This window comes from Ophidiomyces ophidiicola (genome assembly GCF_022830035.1).
Source record: "Ophidiomyces ophidiicola strain CBS 122913 chromosome Unknown scaffold_25, whole genome shotgun sequence".
Classification (NCBI taxonomy): Eukaryota; Fungi; Ascomycota; class Eurotiomycetes; order Onygenales; family Onygenaceae; genus Ophidiomyces; species Ophidiomyces ophidiicola.
This window is the reverse complement of record NW_026054665.1, coordinates 228,156-248,800: the sequence shown is the minus strand read 5'-3', so window position 1 is coordinate 248,800 and position 20,645 is coordinate 228,156. Positions and strand designations below refer to the sequence as shown.

General features: G+C 46.8%; 6 protein-coding genes across 6 annotated transcripts; 3 read left to right on the top strand and 3 right to left on the bottom strand.

Moving 5' to 3' along the window:
* Positions 1–1,288: 1,288 nt before the first annotated feature.
* LOZ57_005284 (uncharacterized protein) lies at positions 1,289–4,110 on the top strand (the record flags this gene model as incomplete). Its single annotated transcript, XM_049254315.1, has 3 exons — positions 1,289–2,127; positions 2,180–3,283; positions 3,342–4,110. The coding sequence occupies 3 exons, from the start codon at positions 1,289–1,291 to the stop codon at positions 4,108–4,110; spliced, it is 2,712 nt and encodes a 903-aa protein (XP_049106785.1).
* Positions 4,111–4,686: 576 nt separating this feature from the next.
* Positions 4,687–10,665, bottom strand: UFD4 (Ubiquitin fusion degradation protein 4; the record flags this gene model as incomplete). The annotated part of the gene is made up of 7 exons (XM_049254314.1): positions 4,687–4,883; positions 4,949–5,098; positions 5,163–7,670; positions 7,727–9,350; positions 9,428–10,062; positions 10,141–10,217; positions 10,352–10,665. 7 exons carry the CDS (start codon positions 10,663–10,665, stop codon positions 4,687–4,689), a joined length of 5,505 nt encoding a protein of 1,834 aa, XP_049106784.1.
* Positions 10,666–12,196: 1,531 nt separating this feature from the next.
* On the top strand, positions 12,197–13,473 carry LOZ57_005282 (uncharacterized protein; the record flags this gene model as incomplete). Its single annotated transcript, XM_049254313.1, has 2 exons — positions 12,197–12,667; positions 12,751–13,473. 2 exons carry the CDS (start codon positions 12,197–12,199, stop codon positions 13,471–13,473), a joined length of 1,194 nt encoding a protein of 397 aa, XP_049106783.1.
* A 360-nt stretch (positions 13,474–13,833) lies between these two features.
* On the bottom strand, positions 13,834–15,755 carry GPI16 (Subunit of the glycosylphosphatidylinositol transamidase complex-like protein; the record flags this gene model as incomplete). The annotated part of the gene is made up of 3 exons (XM_049254312.1): positions 13,834–14,864; positions 14,923–15,323; positions 15,388–15,755. The coding sequence occupies 3 exons, from the start codon at positions 15,753–15,755 to the stop codon at positions 13,834–13,836; spliced, it is 1,800 nt and encodes a 599-aa protein (XP_049106782.1).
* A 345-nt stretch (positions 15,756–16,100) lies between these two features.
* LUC7 (splicing factor) lies at positions 16,101–17,105 on the top strand (the record flags this gene model as incomplete). Its single annotated transcript, XM_049254311.1, has 3 exons — positions 16,101–16,143; positions 16,195–16,526; positions 16,590–17,105. 3 exons carry the CDS (start codon positions 16,101–16,103, stop codon positions 17,103–17,105), a joined length of 891 nt encoding a protein of 296 aa, XP_049106781.1.
* A 585-nt stretch (positions 17,106–17,690) lies between these two features.
* Positions 17,691–20,392, bottom strand: BYE1 (Transcription factor bye1; the record flags this gene model as incomplete). Its single annotated transcript, XM_049254310.1, has 3 exons — positions 17,691–19,589; positions 19,640–20,280; positions 20,386–20,392. The coding sequence occupies 3 exons, from the start codon at positions 20,390–20,392 to the stop codon at positions 17,691–17,693; spliced, it is 2,547 nt and encodes an 848-aa protein (XP_049106780.1).
* Between the last annotated feature and the right edge of the window lie 253 nt (positions 20,393–20,645).

The window sequence follows — 20,645 nt, the reverse complement described above, 5'->3', positions numbered from 1 at the left end:
TATACACCAGTACATCAAGTACTACTCAATATGGATAGAAATATCTTGAGAGGGATATATGTTAAAAATTCAAACTATGCCGTTTCTATATACAGTAACGATATCACTGATAATCAGTTGGACAAATCACAGAAATACAGTATCATACAGTTCATAGTAGTAATTTACGAGGTTATTGCACTGGTATTGTCTAGAAATGTTGGTAATGCTCTGTAACTCAACCTCGTTACATACACACAAGGCCTGTTGAGCTACTTTGCAACACCTCGGAGCAGTTCGGCCTGAATCAACCTAATTAACTGAGCCCGGTAACAATTGATGCCAGTAAATACCATTTAGAGCACTCCTGTGAACGGAGTATATAGTTACATCTAACTGGGGCAGCTCCGGCTCAATCTCACGAGCAACGTTATAGTTGCGCTGGCTGCTGAATCAGAGCCAGAGAGCGTCATTGTTTCGACCCGTTTTCCCTGAAAATGCGTGTTGAGAATCAGTGGAATGTGCTCAACCGTTGTCTCAGGCCTTGGGCTAGGCGATGCCACAAGCCCTTGGCTGTCTCTCAGGCTTGTCTTGGATGGGCAGCTGTTGACGACTTGCCGGCGATTTGGCAAGTTGTCACAGGCCGCTTAGTTATCTCAGCAGCCCGGCCCAAGGCTGTCGGCGTCGGCGCAACCTATATCCGGCCACGGCCCAAACAGGCATTCAGGAACCTCTCAACTCCTCAACTTTGACTTCTTCTCGTATAAAATAGACGCCCAGGGCTCGTGGCGTGTACGCTGAGGGCTCCTTGCAAGCTCAAATGACCCAAGCGCCATGCATGGGCGGCATAATTACTTCGTACCCAGGCTGTTTTCGGCGAAAATTCGCGAGACTCTTAATTTAGCTTCAGGCTGACAGCAGCCCCGCCAGTTTTTCGGGGATCCAAAACTCAATCAAAGTTCTCCTGATTTGGTCCGGCAGGACGACTATTGTCAAGGGGAAACCCTATTGTCGTTATCCCAAGCTACCAAACGTACTCACGATCTAGGCTCCAACGTCGAAGACCGTCATCATAGACTCTGTTGCCTATAGGTGCCTAGTACTATGGCAAACAGAACTTTGTCTTTCTGGAAAGCAGAAGAAAATATAGGCATTGTTGCCTACTGAAAAATGCAATATTCTGAGCTATAAAGAGAACCGGGATCCCATTCTTCAGGGCATCACATCAATCGGTCTTTCTCGTGTTCAGCTGCTCCTGACAATCTTTATTGATTTGCTATCTCATTTTGTGAAGTAATACTCCAGCATCATGGCTGCATCACCGTCTGTTCTCTCCCAGACTCTTCAAGCAATTACAACCACAAAAATCGACGAACTTGAGAAACAACGCCAAACATACGAGAAGACTAAGGCAAAAATTCTTGTATCCGCTTGCGATTCTCATGGCAGCATACAGGAGCGTATTTCTCGTCTCCACGATGGCGTCAAAGAGCTGGAGCTCTTGCCTCCAGGCCAGCTGGAGAATATTTCCCGTTGGGTCGAACAGTCTCGATATGACCCGACAGTCCCCGAATCAATGCTTATTGACTTTGAAACCGAGTTGCGCTCCAGGCTCGACCGCCAAACCCGTAAACTTGACCTGGCTGATCTATATTCACGCTTATTGATTGAGTGGATAAATACCTCTAGCCCCGCCGAACATGGTTCTGAACTTGGCGAAGCCATTGATGACGATTTCGATGTCGTGGAAAATATCCAGAAGGAAAGGTTGCAACAACTCAGGGAAAGATTTGAAAAAGTCGTATTTGAACCACTGGTAACTGATGAAAAGAAAATAACCCAGTATTTAGAATCACTTTTTGACGGAGATGACGGTGAAAAAGTTTTGAGTAACATGCGATCAGCGATTAAAGATCATGGTGAGATGTTGTTTTCTGAAAAACGCCCAGTTGGGAGAACAGAATTGAAGAGCTGTATTCAATCTTTATTAAAGAATGACTTGTTGAATGATCAAAAATTGGCAAGCCTAGGCGAGTTCCTTCACGATGACACTGTCCTAGACGAGATTGCAAATGTACTCAACATGAGATACACCAACCTCAGTAACTGGTCCTGGAATTTAGGCGGAAAAGGGATGCCAGTTTTGCCGTAAGTATCAACCATATTCTACTTCCACTGCAGGCTGCTAACGAATTTTTAGTCGTCAAAGCTTGAATGGGAAATGGCGGGTTATGATGGATGAGGATGTGCTTCAGGCTTTACTCTCACATTTTATTGGTAATAAATGGTGTGTATTTGTCAAGGAGACACTACAAACCGTCATCCAGGAAACTGGTGTTTGGACCAAAGGCACCACGATTCCAGACGGAGATCAAGCTCTGCGGAGATATTACTTGGACGAGAGTGTTTCTTCTTGGGCAACCAAGCATGCAGTGGAAAAGAGGCGACATGAAATTTACAACGAAAATTTCTTTTTGGCCCCCATGCCAAGCGGTGAGTTTGAAGATGCCGTTGGTTACGATGATGCCGATGATAATTCCAACGGTGATGATGATCAGAGCATGAACACCAAAAATTCTGATAAGCTTTCTCCTAAGGAGGTCAAACAGCTTCTGCTGAGAACTTTGGCAACTGAGGTTCTTATCGGAAAAGTGATCGACGGCGAAGTAGCCGTGATACAAAGTGACTTTCAGTGGTTTGCTACTGGTCTGGCTCATAGTACTGTCTTCGCAGTCTTACGTTTTGTTGGCTTCCCGGACGAATGGATCCGTTTCTTCAAGGGATTCCTTGAGCCACCACTAGACATGTTGACTGGTGGACCAGTCAGAACTCGGAAACGTGGCCTCCCTATGGCACATATCTTTGAGAAACTGTTTGGGGAGCTGGTCCTATTCTTTATGGATATTGCTGTCAATCGGCAAGCAAACATGCTACTGTACCGGTTCCATGACGATCTATGGCTTTGTGGGAAACCCACCAGTTGTGCAAAAGCATGGAAAACTATGCGGGGTTTTGCTGATGTCATGGGCCTCGAATTCAACAAAAGTAAGACGGGGTCGGTTTACTTGGCCGAATCCGGCCGCATAAAATGTCCTGAAGTTATAAAAACTCTCCCTCAAGGACCTGTTACAGTCAACTTTTTGGTACTTGATCCCGTAACTGGAGACTGGGTGATTAACGAGGATCACGTTAAACAACATGTTACACAGTTACACAAGCAACTCAAAGCTGCAACCAGTGTACTACAATGGGTAAAAACGTGGAATAGCTGTATTGGCCGATTTTTCAGCTACACCTTTGGAGAGTACGTTATTTATCTTTCATTCCATGATAAAACTGTGCCCAGACTGACATGTTTACAGCCCCGCGAATTGTTTTGGGCGCAAACATTTGAATGCGATTCTTTCGACCCACCAATTTATTCAAAAATTCCTGTTCGATGGTCAGAATGGTAACGGTAATAGTGTCACGGAACACTTGAAAGCCATGATTTCCTCACGGTTTAATGTAACTGATATTCCCGATGCTTTTCTCTATATGCCTGAAGCGCTTGGTGGTCTTGGTCTTCATAATCCTTTTGTGCCTCTTCTCCTGGTGAGCCCAAATATCTGCGAAGATCCAGAGCAGCTCATTCGTGACTTCCTTCGGAAAGAGAAGAAAGCCTATCGAGAAGCCAAACGTCAGTTTGATAATCTGTCAGAGCATGAACGCCGTCGTCGATTCCGCGAAGTATTCCCCAAAGACGAAGAAACTGGCTTGCATCTTTTTGCTCCATCAAGCGAAAATGCTAAAGTATTCTTCTCTTTTGAGCAATTTTCCCGCTGGCGGGAATGTACCAGCCTCCCTTTCAGTATAGTCTTCAGCAAGTTAAACCTTGCTGCACCCATGGAAAAAATGGCACTGTCTCATAAAGTGCAACGGGAACTGAAATCGCTTAGCTCGCACCCTTCCAACCTTAAAGAACTAAACCCATCAATCGTGGATCCTGAGGTTGGGTGGCTGATCGAGTTCTACTCAGCGGAGCTGGTGGCAAAGTGTGGAGGCCTGAGCATCGTGGATCGGTCGTTCTTACCACTTGGCGTGTTGAAGGCGATGAGAAAGAAGAAAGTTGCATGGCAAATGGCTTTGTGATATCACCATTCTCAATATTACTTTTCACACATGCCTTCAAAAGAATGACAAATTATTGTTTGGGCTAACTAACTAACAAAGCGTGCGGTAATAATATGGTGTCAGGGCTGAAACTTGGGTGCCCAGGACTAGGCGGAAATTCTGGAACTTCGACGCCACTACAGGTATGATAATATCAGGCACGTCATAAAAGTCAAGATCGTCACGTCATAAAAGCGAAAGACTCACTATGTAGCTAGATATTAATTGGCACGTTACACCCTTTTGTTCAAAACGCCCAAATTGCATTTTCTTAAGTCGCGGATAGTAGTTAATTGCCCCATAAAATCAACCCAACCAGTTCCGTTTGTCCATTTTCCATCATGCTTTGAGAATTAAGAACCTCGACTGTCTAACGATCAAGCAAAACAATTAAATCGATGAAATGCTAACTATATGTATTGTGGGAAAAACAAAGCGATTTGGGCTAATAAAACAAGGCTAGGGACAATTTTCGCGTTCATTTCTGGAAGGAAAAGATATGATTCCCAACTCATATGATGGCAGGTATGGCATCTGTTTTGAGAACAGAGTCGTTTACGAGAGATGGAAGGCACCCTGGCCCTCGCGCATAGCAATGTCGAGCTGTTTTCGAAGGATTTCAGCACTCGTATAGTCGGGGAGTTTTAAATAATTGACGCAGGTCATCACGCTGGGAAGGTAGTCATCGGACGTATACGGAGGCTCACTTGGTCTGCAAACCACAGTGAACATGGGGGTAAGACTCTTGAAACCTAAGACAATATGTCAGTTAAAGACTTTTCCATGAAATCGGATCCATTAAGATGAATATATGTACCCCCAATGGGAAGCTTTGGACTTCCAGTAACAAACTGTAGGAAATCACGACGCTGCTGTAGGTCAAACTGGCTCATTGTTTCGAGCAAGTTTCGAACACTACGGGAATCCATGTTAAAGCCATGGTCGGCTTTCATCGAATCCATCAACGCTGGCAAAATAGGTTAGTTTCAGACAACATAGTTCCAAAAGTGAGAATTTACTAGGTGGCATACTTTCAATTGTCCAATCTTCTTCCACCTGGCCAAATAACATCGCCAATTCGTTTGCTGTGAAGGCCCTCAGGGCAGAGTAAGAAAATACTTGAGAAAATCCCGATCTAAAGGCCTCAAGTTGCTCACAAACCCCACCTCCCAAAGTCATATCGAGGACTGTATCCACATACAGATCAACATTCTCCATTGTAACCGGGACATTGGCCCCGTTGGGTAATAGTTGAATGCTAGGATAACCCGGTAAAGTGAAGTCTAGCCCCATATCTTCGATTTTTACGCCACCCACTTCGCATGCCTGGATGTCGTGTGCCTTTTGTTCGGTAGTTAGAGAGGAGTTGGCCTTGATCTCAGACTTTACATCGGCGAATTGTTTGATAGTCAGCAACGAGTTCGCTAATTCAGGGTCCACAGCTTTAATGGCGCCAATAGATGGCTTAAAAGTCGACAAGTTATTTGAGATCCGAAAAAACATAGGATTGAATGCGATATCAACAATCCTCGAGTCTAGCATGGAACGCGCAACAAACTTCCCAAGGCCTTTGAAATAACCTAAAATCTTTTTGCCCGAATCCTGGGCCAGTTGTTCCGAGCTCAAAGGAGCTGGAAAAAGGCCACGCTTGCTATAGACGTATTCGTCACCATCGGTGTCGTGTTCACGCCAAAGATTCAACTTCGTTTTGCAGAATTCCTTTGACACTGTGGAATAGAATTCCAAAGTTGGCCCTAGGCCAGTGCCCACTTCTTCAAAATACTCTACCTCGAGAACGCTGGAAGAGGAGCCATATAACTCCATTACTTTCATAGCGGACTCCAGGATCCTAGTTCTCGAAATCCGAACCTTTTGCCGTTGAAGCCGAGAGAAAGGGCGATCTTCTCTGCGTTGATTTCTATTGTCATCTGCAGATTGGGAGCCTTGCCATCTCACCATCGAGCGAGCGTAGCCGAATGATGTGGATTGGAGGAAGAGATGACGGGTTTCAAAGGGGAAAAGGAACGGGAAGTGACGTGCAAGATCTTCACTCCAGCTCGGTAAACAGTTGCTGGCTACAATTAATGGTTCTTCGAGTTGTCGATTCAATTTCGCTGTAAGCTTAGTGTTGATGAATTGTGCCAGTGGCTCCGCAACAGCTCCTAGAGGCTCTTTCGTTTCTGCCAATATATCATCTAATTGAGAGTTCAGTCGATGTAAAACACGTAGCAGTCTTAAAATAGCAGCAGTAGTTGCGGCCTCCATCAGGGATTCTGGTAATTCCTCATTGTCCTCACTCTCAGGTATCTGGGACACTGCTGTAGTAGGTCTAGAAGGCTCTGAAGGAGGAGGGCCCCGCACACGCTTAAAGCGAATCGTGTGGATATTAGACCACACGCTTCCAGAATAGCTGTCGGGCACGGGGTTACGTTTGTGATGAATTGCCCGATAAATTGTTGTGTCATGTGTGATGGGTTTACCATCAATGCTAAATTCAATATGCCAGTCCTGGGGAATGGAAGCCATTGCAGCCGCGTATGAAGAAAATGGACGACCTGCCAATGCCAGAGAATTTCGCAAGGCCTGCGCAGCAGAAGAAGCCGACGTAGAAGGGGCATTTGCTGTAGACGCTGACTGTGAAGGCGTCGGGATTTGAGTTCCATCATCCCTTCGGGCGGTCACCTTCCCACTGGAAGCAACTTCCATATTAACTGCTGTTGGGTCAGCAATACTAGCCTCAGACATATCTCCATCAAGGTCGTCGACAATGGCGTCCAATGGACCACCAACGTCTTCATCATCTTCGTCGTCATCGCCGCCGTTATCAGCTGCAAGTCTCCGTTCATCCACGCACTCCAAGGGCTCATCAGACGCCTCGCTCTCATCATCCAGAGCCGGAGGAGGTGGGGGGGGAGGCTGTCGTCTGGTCGACCGTCGAGAAGAACGGCTAGATCGATCTTTTGAGTTCCCAGATGGCCCTGTTTGAGGGGATGTACTAGAACCGGCTTTTGTATTATCAGAAGTTTTGGAGGCGTGGGTAGTTTTACGAGCTCTGGATGACCCTAGCCGTGTAGGAGTAGGCTCTTTGTTCTTATCAGTCGAATGTAAGGCTCTTCCATCACTTGAGGATTCCTTCGTTCGAGAAGAACTTCCGGGCTGCGAAAGGATCGGGTCAATGGTTTTTTTGGACCTGGGTCGCTCTGATAGAGCTATTCTTGGCCGAAGATATTCATCAAGTGCTTTGAAATTTGCAATTGCGTGGATGGAAACCATCATATTTCGGTACGATTTTGGAATGTCTGATTCATCTTCAGCAAGTATTCTGAGACGAATCTGCTTAGACAGCATTGATGACGTGTTTCGACTTTCGTAAGAGTTATGATGCACAGTGATCACTTCAAAATGCTCTGTTCGACTAAGCAAGTCTTGCAATTTGTGGATTAAAATGCCAAAGGGAGCTGCAGTGTCGCTGCTGTTGGAATTATTCTGAGCCATAAAAGCACGTAAGAAATCGGTTCGAGCATTGCTTGTAGTCCCCACTATAGGTATTTCATCAAAATATATTTCAAATAGCATCTGTTAAGGTAGTACTCACTTTTACCATTACCAATAACATCCAATAAGGTTTGGATTACGCCAGAATTGAGAAGCTCTGCACTCGTGATGCTGTCGATAGCATCGTTGCAGAAATATGAGGAAAGCCGTTGAAAAAGTAAGTAGCCATCGTCTGTCTTTGAACAGCGATAACAGCTTGCTATTTCTAAGACAAGCGACTTCAGAGTCTGAAGCCCTTTGAATGCCTTGTCATGTAGCTCAATGCCTTTGGTGCTTTCATAAAGCTGCAGGAAATCTTTCGCGTAGTCAACCACTAGTTTCTCATTTGTAAACTGTGGGATAGGAAACTGGACGGCGTCTGATGCAGAGGAGTCACCTGATTCCGAAATATTATCATGATCATGGACGTTATCATGATCTTCAATATAGGTTTCATGATAATCATCGTACTCATCACTGTCTCCATCATTGTCATGAGGCTCACTGCGATCATGAGTATGACTTTCGTTTCTTCCATCATCAGAACTGTTTTCATTTTCAATATCCACGGCAGGTTTATTTAATTTTTTCGCATGTTCTTGAGCTGGTAAGGGTCTCTCAGCAAATTTAGTAACCTCCGAGATGACACCCTCTCGGTGAAATTGATACTGATAAATCTCTCTTAGGCGTTTAAATAGGAGCTCCGCGCACCGAAGAGCCAATGCCACAAGTAACAAATGGTCATCTTGGGACAAGATTGCAGCCAAAAATGACGCATAAGGTACATTGCGGAGAGCATCCTGAATAATCTGAACATCTAGGTATTGAAGCATTTTTAACTGCGCAAGAAGCACTTTTTGTCTAACACCAAAATTGACTGTGCTGGAATATGCATCAGTGAGAGTGGGTAAAAGAATAGTAGCAAATCTCTTCATTTCATTTTGGCAAGATTTGAGCAACCCAACCCGTTTTTCAGTCAACTTTTCTCTGCGAGAGCTTGAGTATGGCATAATATCTTCCTCAAACGCAGTATACACGTGGTTGTGAACAAGAGCTTCTTCATCCTGAACATTGGGTAAGAGTTCACAGATGACATTTAATGTTTCATATATTTGTTCTCGTGGTCGATGAATTAGAGCCTGCATTATGTGAACGCTGTCTATCTTGACCAGACCATCATTGAGGTTAGATGGGGGAGACACTCCGGTTAAAATCTGATAAAGTGTATCGACAACATCCATTTTAAGAAGTTCCATTGATAACTGAGGGCTTGATCTGCAGGTTATTGCCAAAACGCGTAAAAATTGAGTGTGAATATGCGAGCCGATCAAATTAGTAGTCCCCGGCAGGAGAAGACGCAGGATTGCTCTGAGCATATCTGGCTTGATCAATTCTTCCAGCTTCTCTGGTTTGTACTTGAAACTTTCTACCACTCGACAAACGCAAAGGCAACCCTGTTCCATGACCTTTTGATCGCTACTAGAAAGGACATGCAGTAATGTGGGCATTACGTCTTTGACGACATTGAATGAATCGGTAGGAAGATTACGACAGCAATTAGCAGCTGTTGTAACAGCTGTACGTTGTGTACTTGTGGGGAAAAAGTCAAGGTAAGTCAAGCACGCTGTCAACCCTCCTTCGCGTACGATGGAAGATGGAAAGTCCACAGAAATTTTGGCGAGTGTCTGCAACCGTTAGTGCTTGAACAATAATTACTATATTTTGAGAAGCGAGCAAAATATTTTCGGGCAAAGGGACATACACTTAGAGCTTGTTCCGCAAGATCGATGAATTGAATGTCCAAAAGCTTTCGACAAAGCACCGGAACTGCACCGCCGTATACAACGTTCGTGACAGAGCCCCGAATGGCTTCCATCAAGTTTGCCAGACAGCGACACGCAAGCAACATGATTTCTGGATTCTCTTCGCCGCTTTCGCCAGGTTCCATTAGACTAACAAGCTCTTTGACATAAGAGTCCGAAGAGAATTGGCCAGCAAGTGTATCTTCATTGGATACCAGTAAAAGATCTGAAAGTTCTTGCAACGCAATAAGTTGAATTGATGGATCTTCTTTCATTCTTAGATTCACAAGAATATCTCTTAATCTGGAGGAGATACCAGACATCATTCCACTCAGCGCTCGAAGAGTGCTTTGCAATTCCAAGGGGCTCCGAGATCCAAATAAGTGATTCCGGAAAGGATCATCGCTATCTCTTTCATGTAAACTAGAGTTATTTGACGGTTGGCCACCGAGGTTCGGTGATGACATGCGGGTTCCGCTTTTTCCCACACTGTCATTTTGAATATCATCCGCATCATTCATTGTAATATCCGAGTCCCCTTTACTCTGCTGTTTCTTGGAGTGTTCGGAGTTGGGCACTTGATTCGAGCCAGTGTCTAGGGAAAAACGTCAAGAGTTAGGAAGCTGAGTTTTATGAGAGGAATTAGGAATACTGGACATGCTCTTTTTGTTACCTTGCGATGGCTTCCTCGCTTTGACTGATTTTTGCTTTGGAGGTTTCGACTGGTCTTCACCCTGGCGCGAAGAGGACCTACAAAAAAGTGTTAGATACTAGCCAAAGTGCTGCAGAAATAATGGGAGTAAGAGTATCGGGTTCGTTATAACAGGAAAACGCAATTTTGAAAGCCTCGTCCACAAAAGAACCAAAGGCTGAGCTGAACATACCCTGATTGGGACATTTCTGCTTGTCGACGGGTTTTTCGTGGGGCTGGAGAGCGAGTACGGGGCCCAGGGAGTGAACTGGTAGTCTGGGCAGTAGTCCTCGGCCTCTTTGTTCGCCGTGGAGGTGAGCTGGACGTAGGATGGGCTTCTTGGTCGGTTTTTGGACAGTCTTTATCTCGACGAGTTGTAGCTTTCCGTTTCCGAGGTTGGGATGTGGCCGAGGGGTTGAAGGTGGGAGGTGGGTCTGTACGCGTGCCAGGCGTGGATGGAGTCTCTGCAGCGAGCTTTGCAGCGGAGCGTGTGATTCTGGGGGACATGAGAACTCTTGTTACTCCTAAAGGCTCTTTTTTAATTTGCGAAAAGTGGAAAATAGAGTAAGAAACTCAAGAGTATTTTACGTTTCAGGGCGAGCAGGATGCAAATATCAATTGTCGGACGTACACTGGGAGAAAGAAATAGTTCACAACAAAAGGCACGATAGAGGCACAGGGCTGGGATAGAAAACGAAGGGTGACGTCGGAAATTACCTCAGAGAGGGTGATGTGGAGGCGAGGGGAGCTTCCGAGGGAGTGAAGGTGCGAGCAGGAGGAGCGGCGACGGCCGGATTATCCGAGAGTCGTCCAGGTCGATGGGCAGCGGAGGCAGTTCGCTTGGCCATATGTGTGTATTGCACGGATTGCCTGTAGTTAACCTGCCATCAGCAGGATGGAGAACGGGACGCACCCGAAGCAGTAGCAATGGTAGGCGATCGTACACGTCACAGGCCGGAATGGCGACTGCTGTGAATTAGCAAGAGGGCGAACACGGCGAGAAATACGGAGGAGCCAGCATTACGGGAGCGAGGATGGTGGCCAAAACGAGGATGCCCAAAGAGCTGCCGACTGGGGGGGTTGTCAAGAGAGCCAGGAGATTGAGAGGAGAAACGATGAGCGGATGGTTGGAGGTGGTCAGTTTAGTTAAGCAAATATGGCCCGCCAAGCCAGCCTAACCACCGATGACTGGCGAAGTACAGGGTACCTTCAGTGGCTGCCCGATGCCCGCCAATTTGCAGTCGCACGCGGGTACTGGGTACCTAGGCTCGCCAACGCCCGGCAATGCGCGCTTCTCGCTTCTCCCTGCTGCCTGCGCCATCTCCACTGGCGGAGCTGAGCCAAAGTCAATTATGGCCGTGGATAGAAGGAAGCACACAGCTGGTCTGATGTCGTGGTGCAGCCATGAATGGCGACAGCGCTTTGGCGTGGCGAGTCTCTTCCCTCTGCGAGCCCTCGAAAGGAATGATAGGCAGCAGATGGGACTGTGGCTTTCCTTTAGCTAATGAGTCAGACTGGACTATCTGTGTTTGCCATTCAACCCTCCCATTGCCCGCAGCGGTTGTGGAGGTTGTTCTCAAGGCCTCAAAGCCTCAGGCAACGCTGGAACCATGCACCACGGGGCTCCAAAGCAACGGCGGCGCTGTAGAGATTGCTTCACCGCAGAATTCTGAGTAGAAGAGCGTACCAACTGCTATGAAGGTACCGGTTACTACCAAACTCTCCTGGCAATGTAGTAACTAACTAACTACTCCGTACTCCGCATGTAAAACTAAAACAAGTTTGTCATCACGCCTTTCGAGCCCCAACCCAAAAGATACCTAGCTAACTAGTGGTTAGTGTATCGTGGGGATGTCGGGATCTGTACTGGGCCTTTAGCTTCTCTATTTTGCAACTATTATTATTTTGAGACTTACGGAGCAGACAGACAGTGGTCACCCTTTGCTGGCCCCTGCCATCACCTAGTTAACTGCATACATAACTACCCCCCCTCAAAGAAACGCCCAACACCAATCCAACCAGCCTCGCACCCCAGGCCATGGACGAATTCGCGCAAACCCGTGGCGTCGATGACCTCTTCGATGACGAGATAATCCCCATCTTACCGTCGCAAGCCGCCGCGGAATATCCTGACGATAACTCGCCGTACTCTAACTCGCAATCTGACCAAGCAACCCCGCACACGCCGCAAGATCCACCGCCCCCTGATAGTGGCTCAGGATTCTCTAGGACTCGTCGTTATCACAGAAACCGTGCACCCCGGGGCGCCTTGTATGCTAAAGCGCCGAAGGCCGCAGGACGGGACACTACCACCACAAAGGAAAATGTGAACGGCGCACCTGTAGCGACCCAGGGTGTGGGGGACAGCATACTGGATAAAGTCACACCCCCGGCAGATGAATCTGGTGTCATCGGCGAGGATGACAACGATATGAAGCAAAAAGATATCACAAAACAGAAAGTCCCGGCTGTTCGGGGAGACCGGAGTGGTACTGGTGGCGTGAAAAAGGTTCGCCCTCCCCTCTCAGAGTCGGATACTTGGACCTGTGCGTTATTATGCAATGGAGACAATTTGGACTGACCTACATATAGCCAAAGCTCACAGAAGAAGAATTATCGGAGCGTGTGGCTGCCATCAAGATTGCAGCCGCAAAGCGTGCCGCCGCCCATGCCCGCGCGGAGGCGGATGAAGCCTCGTTTAACCAGCGTGAGAAAATCGCTGCAGAAAAACGCTCGCAGGAGCGCCAAATCCATCGTGCTATGGTGAGTGAACGTGAACGGAACCGCCAGAGAAAACTCCAGGCGCAAACAGGTCGGGAGTGGGACGCCGAAAAATCGCAGGAGTTGCCTGGGAACGATGGTGGTGCCTATCGTCGAGGAATGCATGGTAGCGTCGCGAATCAGACACCAAAAACAGACAGTTGGATGCCACTAGAAGACAATGAGAAAGTATACGGCAATGGGCACCGGGGACGCGGCCATCGGGGCGACCGCGGCGGACGAGGGCGTGGGTATGGCCGTGGCCGAGATCGTGGAGGATATAATAGAGGCTCAAATGAGCTTTCAACACACGCGTCATTAAAGGGCGCTGACAATGTACAGCAAGTCCTTTCCATTGAAGCTGAGAACGAGTTTCCCGCGCTTCCCAGCAGTAAGAACGATGAAACAGGCAGCTGGGCTCCGGGTGACCAGCCTGCACCTAGCAATATGAACCTTGACACGCCTCTTTCTCCAGTACCCCTCAAAGGCTCGTGGGCTGATCATGTCGACGAGTTGCATGAAGCCGAAGCCCAGAAAACGGCCCAAGCGGCCTAAGTTCCGAGACTGGCTGAAGCCTCTCCTTTGTTTACCTAACATCTCTCTGTGATGCGCTGTAGTACTTTTCAAATAATCTCTCCTGAAGAGCAACGTTTATGCACCAATTTTCTGGGTAATGGTCCCTTTGGAGTTGGAGCCTTAGTTGGAATGAATTATGAGGACTATGTTTTCTATGCTGGATTGGATAGACTAAAGACTAATTATACAGATGCGTTTTCAACTATCCCAAATCAATTTATCAGAAACATTGCAATGTGGGTCATGGAAAAAGGGTATAGAGATGAAGCGAATAAGTGGAATGTAGATTGAGTTAGTTCAAAGCTAAGGTGCGAAGGTAGAAAAGGATTGAGTGAAAATCTATTCAGTTTTTCTTTTTTTCTCTTGGAATTTGTCTTTCAAGACCAGAATACCACCTTGAACAATCCCTCTGAGGCCTGATGGAGGTGCTTCCTCTGCACCAACGAATCGACGAACAAGAAGGTTAAATATATTTCCAAAAGCCAATGCTATAACCGTACTAGTGAGAATAATGACATTGTACGGCATACTAAAGTCTGGGGTAGGTAAAGGAAGGAGCAAGCTGGTGGTGCGAAGATATATCGGGGAAGATACGGGATGGATAGTGTCGAGTCCGTTGTGAAGAATCCTTATCACGGCCGGCACCACGTTAAACCCCCGGTTGGCATCGGGAGGGTATTCAGTGTATCGAAGGATGGCTTTCTCAAATTCGTAGATAAGAGTCACCGTCGATCTAGCTGGTATAGACATGACAAGCTCCAGTTGGGTTCCACGTTTCCGATCGACTCCTGGTCGGTAAAATACATCTTTAATAATATCCCCAGGTGGTACGTCATATGTTTCTCCACTTTGGTTTTTTATTTTTGTTTTCATGGTATGAATATAGGGTTTCATGTACCAAGGAAGAGTTTCAAAGTAAACAAAATCAACAGCTGTGGTATTCGAAGGGTTGGTCAAAATAGACCTTAAGCCACCATGTTCTTGGCCATGGCCGATCATTGTTCTCTCAGCGTGTAGTACTGGCTCTGTCAAGGGAACCTGGAGGTTCCATTCTTGAGCTGGAAGTTGAAGATTAAATGGGATATCTCCTAGGAGAGTATAGCAACGAGAAAGACCATCCGGATTTTTCATCTCAAAGGCACCGGCAGTTGTAAGGACCTCCAGTTCTGCCGGCACCTTTATACAAACAGTACGGGCCTCGTCTTGCGATAATGGACATGGCGTTGGGATTGCACGGCCGAAAATTCCCACTAGGCTCCATTCCTTTGCGGCTGTGGAAGCTACGGGATAGCACGTATCTTCTTCGTGATGGGCTTTAGACTGATCACATATAAGCTGTGCCACGGAAACAGGACGTGGAATAGGGTTATCTATAGGAGAAATAAGCAAGTATATCTAGACAGCTGAGAGGAGATAGAAAGAGCTTGCCTCTAGGTCTTTTTGACCTATCAATGTCCAATACCATATCTACAGACTGCTCAATCTCAATGTGGCATTCTCTGCCGCCACTAGAACAGACAGGCAAAAAGTCGATGGACATGCTTTGCCATGCTGCATCGAAGAGTCTATGGCCATCTAGCAAGCTTGAGATTCCTGCTTTCCCTTTACAAGGGAGTAGTTTCAAAAAAGGCGTCAGATTCTCCGTGCAAATGACTTCTCCTGGTAAAGTGCCATGAAGTAGATGCAAACGTTGTTTTGGAGTCGAATGGGTTCCTCTTGGTTGAAATGTAAGATGTGGTTTGGTCGTTCGCGTCGAATCAACAAAGTTTAACGAGGCACAGAATAAGCCAGAAAGAGATTGTGTAAGTGTGAGCCATTTCGCGAATGCCCTAATTTAAGAGGAAGGAAAAGGTCAGGTATTGGAATGAAGGTAGGGTGTTCAGCAAAGCGTACAAATTCTCGGTTTCAGCCTCGATCCATGCCCAAAGTTCAACGCCAGTCCCACCTTCTTTGAAGCCACGCCATGGGCGCTCGCCCCAGCTTTCCGCGTCCCATCTGCCGGTGGTAAAGCGCAGATGCAGCTCTGTCGTATGTGCGTGTTGGAGAATCTGCCCTAAAGAGCGCGGAAAATATCTAAAATTCTGCTGTTGAAATGCTTCAATTGACTCATTACTTCGGAAGCTAAATGAAGCTAGCAGCGACGAAGGAGGAAGAGGTTGGAGGAGAAGCTGCTCCGCGTAGTCCGAGAGCGCAAATGCCACATTAGAAAACAAAAGCCATACAACGACCGTAAAAAACCGGGGAAATGAAATAGGAGTCATTGCAACATGCTGGCTGCTGGCCTCAGAGGAAGTACTGCTATCTTGAAAGGGACTTGGTTTGATTAACTGCCTGAGTGAGGAACCATTATTGGTTGCAGTGGTGTCGCGCTTCCATCCTGCGGCTGCTCCGCAAGTCAGCGCGGCTAACTAGTTAGTTAGTTAGTTAGTTAAGCGCAAACTAACCTAACTCGTCGAAAAAATGGACCAAACCTAGCAAATGTTAATAAGTAGCACTCAACGCAGCCCGCCCCTTGAATAGCTGGGTCAGTTGCGCTACTGATTCATTTCTGACAGTCCTATCTATTAGATTGCTATTTGCGTGGCTAGGAGGAGCACTGTTTTAAGATGGCCGCAGAGCAGCGCAAGCTTCTGGAGCAGCTGATGGGAGGTGAGTATTCGATGGGGACTTATCGTATATCTCTAATGTTGTTTTGTCTAGCCGACCAGCTCATCGGTACCGGCGGCTCTGGGAGAAATTCTCAGCTCTCCATCACTGATCCAAAGCTATGTCGATCGTATTTGGTGGGCACATGCCCCCACGATCTTTTCACGAATACAAAACAGGATCTTGGACCTTGCCCCAAGATTCATAATGAAGGCCTTAAAACGGAATATGAAACTGCATCGTCGCATGAAAAAGCTAAATGGGGATTTGAATATGATTATATGCGTGATATGCAAAAGTACATTGACGAATGCAATCGCAGAATCGATTCTGCGCAGCGCCGCCTAGAGAAAACGCCAGATGAGATAAGGCAGACCAACAATCTCGTATGTAATATATCTATTTTTTATATTTATCTGATCCTTCATATATTAATATAAATATTGCAGCTACGACAAATATCCGAGCTAAATAAAACAATCAACAACGGACTTGATGAAGTCAGCATACTCGGAGAACTTGGGTCTGTCTCACTCGCGGTCACGGAATTCCACAAGATTAGACAAGCGAAACATCAGAAAGATACATATGAAAGAGATTTAAAGGCTCTTTCTGATACCTCTGGGCCCTCGGGCCACCAGAAGCTCCAAGTCTGCGATGTATGCGGTGCATACCTTAGTCGGCTCGATAACGACCGTCGTCTTGCAGACCATTTCTTTGGTAAAATGCACCTTGGGTATGCCAAAATGCGAGAAACATATGGCATATTGCAGAAGGAATTAAAGGGGGCACCGCCCATGAGACACGATGACGGAATGCCCAGTCGGGATCAGGGATACGAGGATAGCGGATGGGGCTCGAGAGCAGGTGGAGGCTATGGAGGGCGATCTTATCGTGGTGGAGGTGGAAGCGGTGGGGGATATGGAAGGCGAAGAGGTGGTGGTGGATACGGAGGCAGATGGTGATTTTGATTCCTTTCGTTAGGTGGAAAGAGCATAGCGCAGGCGTCTCGGTGTCATTATCTTGCCATTAGGTAGCTTTTCTTTTTAATATCTACTCCAAAGCCTTCAGTTCGTGTGAGATTCACGAGAGAGTCAGTCTTTGTGAGTTCTAATACTCGAGATTTCATTTGAGAGTTCTTGTGATGGTCTTCAACTGTCTACCATTTACAGAAGAAGAATAGTTCCATTAAGCGGAACTTTTACTCATGGCCTTTGACAATTGAAATTCGAGGTTGCTCACATTCTAACATATAAAGTAGTCCAGCAACCAGAGCAAGTTGAAGTGAAAACTCAGGTGATAAAATACATTTTTCAGAAGTCCAATTAGTCAATGCAAGTGGAGTACAGAATTTTTCTAGTAATTGTTGCTTGTTAATGATAATACTATCGAACACTAATGAGAAAAAGGCCTGTTGAATGCATCCCACCCATTGTAGTATTTTGTTTCAGCATGACAGATAAACGTCCATCGGGACAAGAAATTTTTCTGCATAGAAATTACAGAGGAAAAAAGGTAAAGGCTTTGACAGCTTAAATAATCCAGGGTTATCACATGGCTCCATTTGTCTTATCCATTAGGGCATTCATTAACTGTTCATAGCTCATTGCAGCGGTTGGATTGCCTGATATTATCTCTGCAATGACGTTGAATTGAGCGATATCCGCATTTGGGGCGTGTTTTAACACTTCTTCGATGGTCGATGTCGAAGCAAGCTGCTCGCCTAAAACATGAGTTGCGGCCGCTTTTCCAACCAGCGGTAATGGGGAGGGTTGAAATTGGGTAGTTGGAGGCTGGGTTGGGAGAGGGTGCATTTGCGCATGCAGCGCCGTTTGTGAATGTTCTTTTGGTTCAGTGTTAATGGGAGACTGGAACTGAGGACGGGCAGTGCTTGGTGTGGCTGGCATTGATCCACCAGCCGCTGTTGAGGGAGCCTGAGGAGTTGAATTGGATGGGTGGGCATTTGTTTTTACAACAAAAACAACGAGTAATAGCCGTTCTGGCGTTGGGTCCTCAATCGTATTATTCTCGAGAATTTCCATGAATTCAGGCTTTTTGCCCGAACCTGCCTCGACTGGAATGAGATATGTATCCTTTACTGTTGCAAGTGGATGTTTTCCTACCACACCATATCGTTGCCGTCGAACAAAGTAGTCGAATAAATTATTAAAATTGGCAATATCGTCAGGGGTATCTGGTGGAGGAATGGCAATGACAGTGATATCTGTCGTGTGGCTATATCGAAGCCCACAAAGATAGTTGGTTGCTAGCTGAAAATCAATTCGGCCGTCAATAACCAGCGAAGGAGGAACCAATTGGGACCATGGAACCCGCCCGCTAAGGTCTGCACCGCCAACATATCGTGCTGTGGCAGAAAATCCGGCTACGCCATCCATCAAAGCCTTCCCGCGCCAGATAATATCTGGCCCGGGAAAGTCTTTGGGTGAATATGGAGGAGACTCCGGCTCTTCATCCTTCAGTAAGTTGTCAATCTCAGCATCTGCCTGCACGTTGTTTTGAGATGGTGGTAGATGGTTGTGTGGGAATGCTGGAGGTCCAAATTGCGGTGCATCATGATGCGGAGCGGCCCCAGGGGACTGGACACTTGACCAAACATTTTGGATGTTGAAGTCGCTAGAAGCTGATCTCCCGGTACCACCAGCACCGTGTCGGGTATCAATAAGGGGAGGGTTCTGGTCCTGCTGGCCTGTGTCTGGTCCTGTTCGTGTTGCTTGTGGACTTCCGGCACGAGGGCTTGCGGCATCTCCAAGGGTATCTCGGCGAGCAATAGCGGTAGAGAAGACCGATTCGGTCCCGACGAATTGAGGGTCAGATTCCACAAACTCTTCCCCTTTATGAGTTCGTCTGATGCGTGGGCCGGTGTCCTGGACGATAGTATGTTGTCGTTCTGCTTCACGTTTAATCTCATCGTCTTTCTGTCGCAATTCCTCACTGGCCATATCTTGCGTACTCATTTTGGAGAAGCTATCGGGAGAAATACGACCTACGAGCAGACTATCACGTAACGAAGGGTTCTTCCTTACATTGAACAATATGGTCCGCAGCTGCTGTTTATAGGTTTGATTAGGCTCTCCCGACCCCGCGCAGAGATTTTGATACATTGCTTGCTCGATGGCAATCCCCAAGTCCTCTCCTACGCTCTGCTTAGTCTTTCCTCCCGGTATTGCAAATTTCCCTTGCTCTTGGGCTACTCCAGCCAGTTCAACAAAGAGCCTGACTAAAGCTTTTGCAACCGGTTTCCTAGATTGGGATAAGTGGTCTATACTACCACCAATTATGTCAATAGGAGAATGGCTTGTATTTGACCCGTGTGTAGTAGGGCTTCCTGCCACGCTGGCTTTTCTGCTTAGTGTGGGAGAACCTTTCGCTTCCCGAGGTGCACCTGGTGTGTTACTAAATGAAAGTCGTTGAAGTTTCGATTTAGGACCCTATATGTATATCAGTCATGATCTTGAGGCAGTGCCGTGGATCAACTTACAGGTTCAGGAAGCCCGCTATCTGCCTGGTCCGAATATTTCCTTTTCTGGGCACTGGGAGATTCGGGTTTTCCAGTGATTGTTGTAGAGGTATTCTGAGCTTCGCTGTTGGCGTTTGCGGTCTCTCGGATGGGTGTTGCGGCGCCACTAGCAGCAGCGTCACTCATTTCAGATTTCATATCGTTTGCTTTGCTCTTCCTTCCACGCTTTCCGCCTTTCTTGCGCTTAGTTTTCTTTTCTTCGGCAGCCTGAGCTCTCTTCTGTGCTGCCTCCTCCCATGGTCGCTCACCACACGCCATTTTTTCGAGAAGTATTTTGTGATTTTCTGGTTTGCATTGCTCACAAAAATATTCTGCAGGCTCATCGCCTTTTGCGAAAGCAAGACCCATGCAATCATTGTGTTGCCATGCAGAGCATTTATCGCAGCAAATCATGTCGCGTTCGACATCTTCTTCCTCCTCATATTCGCCACAGATACAGCGAATTATTTCCTCCTCTTCATTGGCGGCGGGGGGTGTTGCCTCGCTTGATGTCTGCTTTCTCTGGCCCTGTGTTTTGCCTTTTCGTTTTGAGGGGGGCGGCTCGGGCATATCGAGGTTTTTGTGCTGGCCCTTGGTCGCTCTGCCGGACCGTCGCGGCTCCTCTATGGAAAGGTTAGTGTAAATTCACATATGTGACAAGACTCCGGAAATCGCGAAGTACTTCACGAAGTCTTCGCCTTTCATACAAATGGGATACAAATGCTCACCAGCCATGATGTATGAATAAAGATTTAATCAAGAAGCTACGCGTGTTGGAAGGTCGCAATTGTGGGTTTTGCTGATTCTGGAAACCGAGGATATCCCCTGTCTACAGGTATCGAATGTTGCTAAAGTAATACATAAACAGGGAACTGTAGGGTGTGAAGAAGCAATCCGTCTCAGGAAACCTGTTTCATATCCTTCGCGCGGTAGTTATACTGCGTATCTTAAGACGGTGCTGCTAATCCTCCTTGTCGCGTGTATTGTG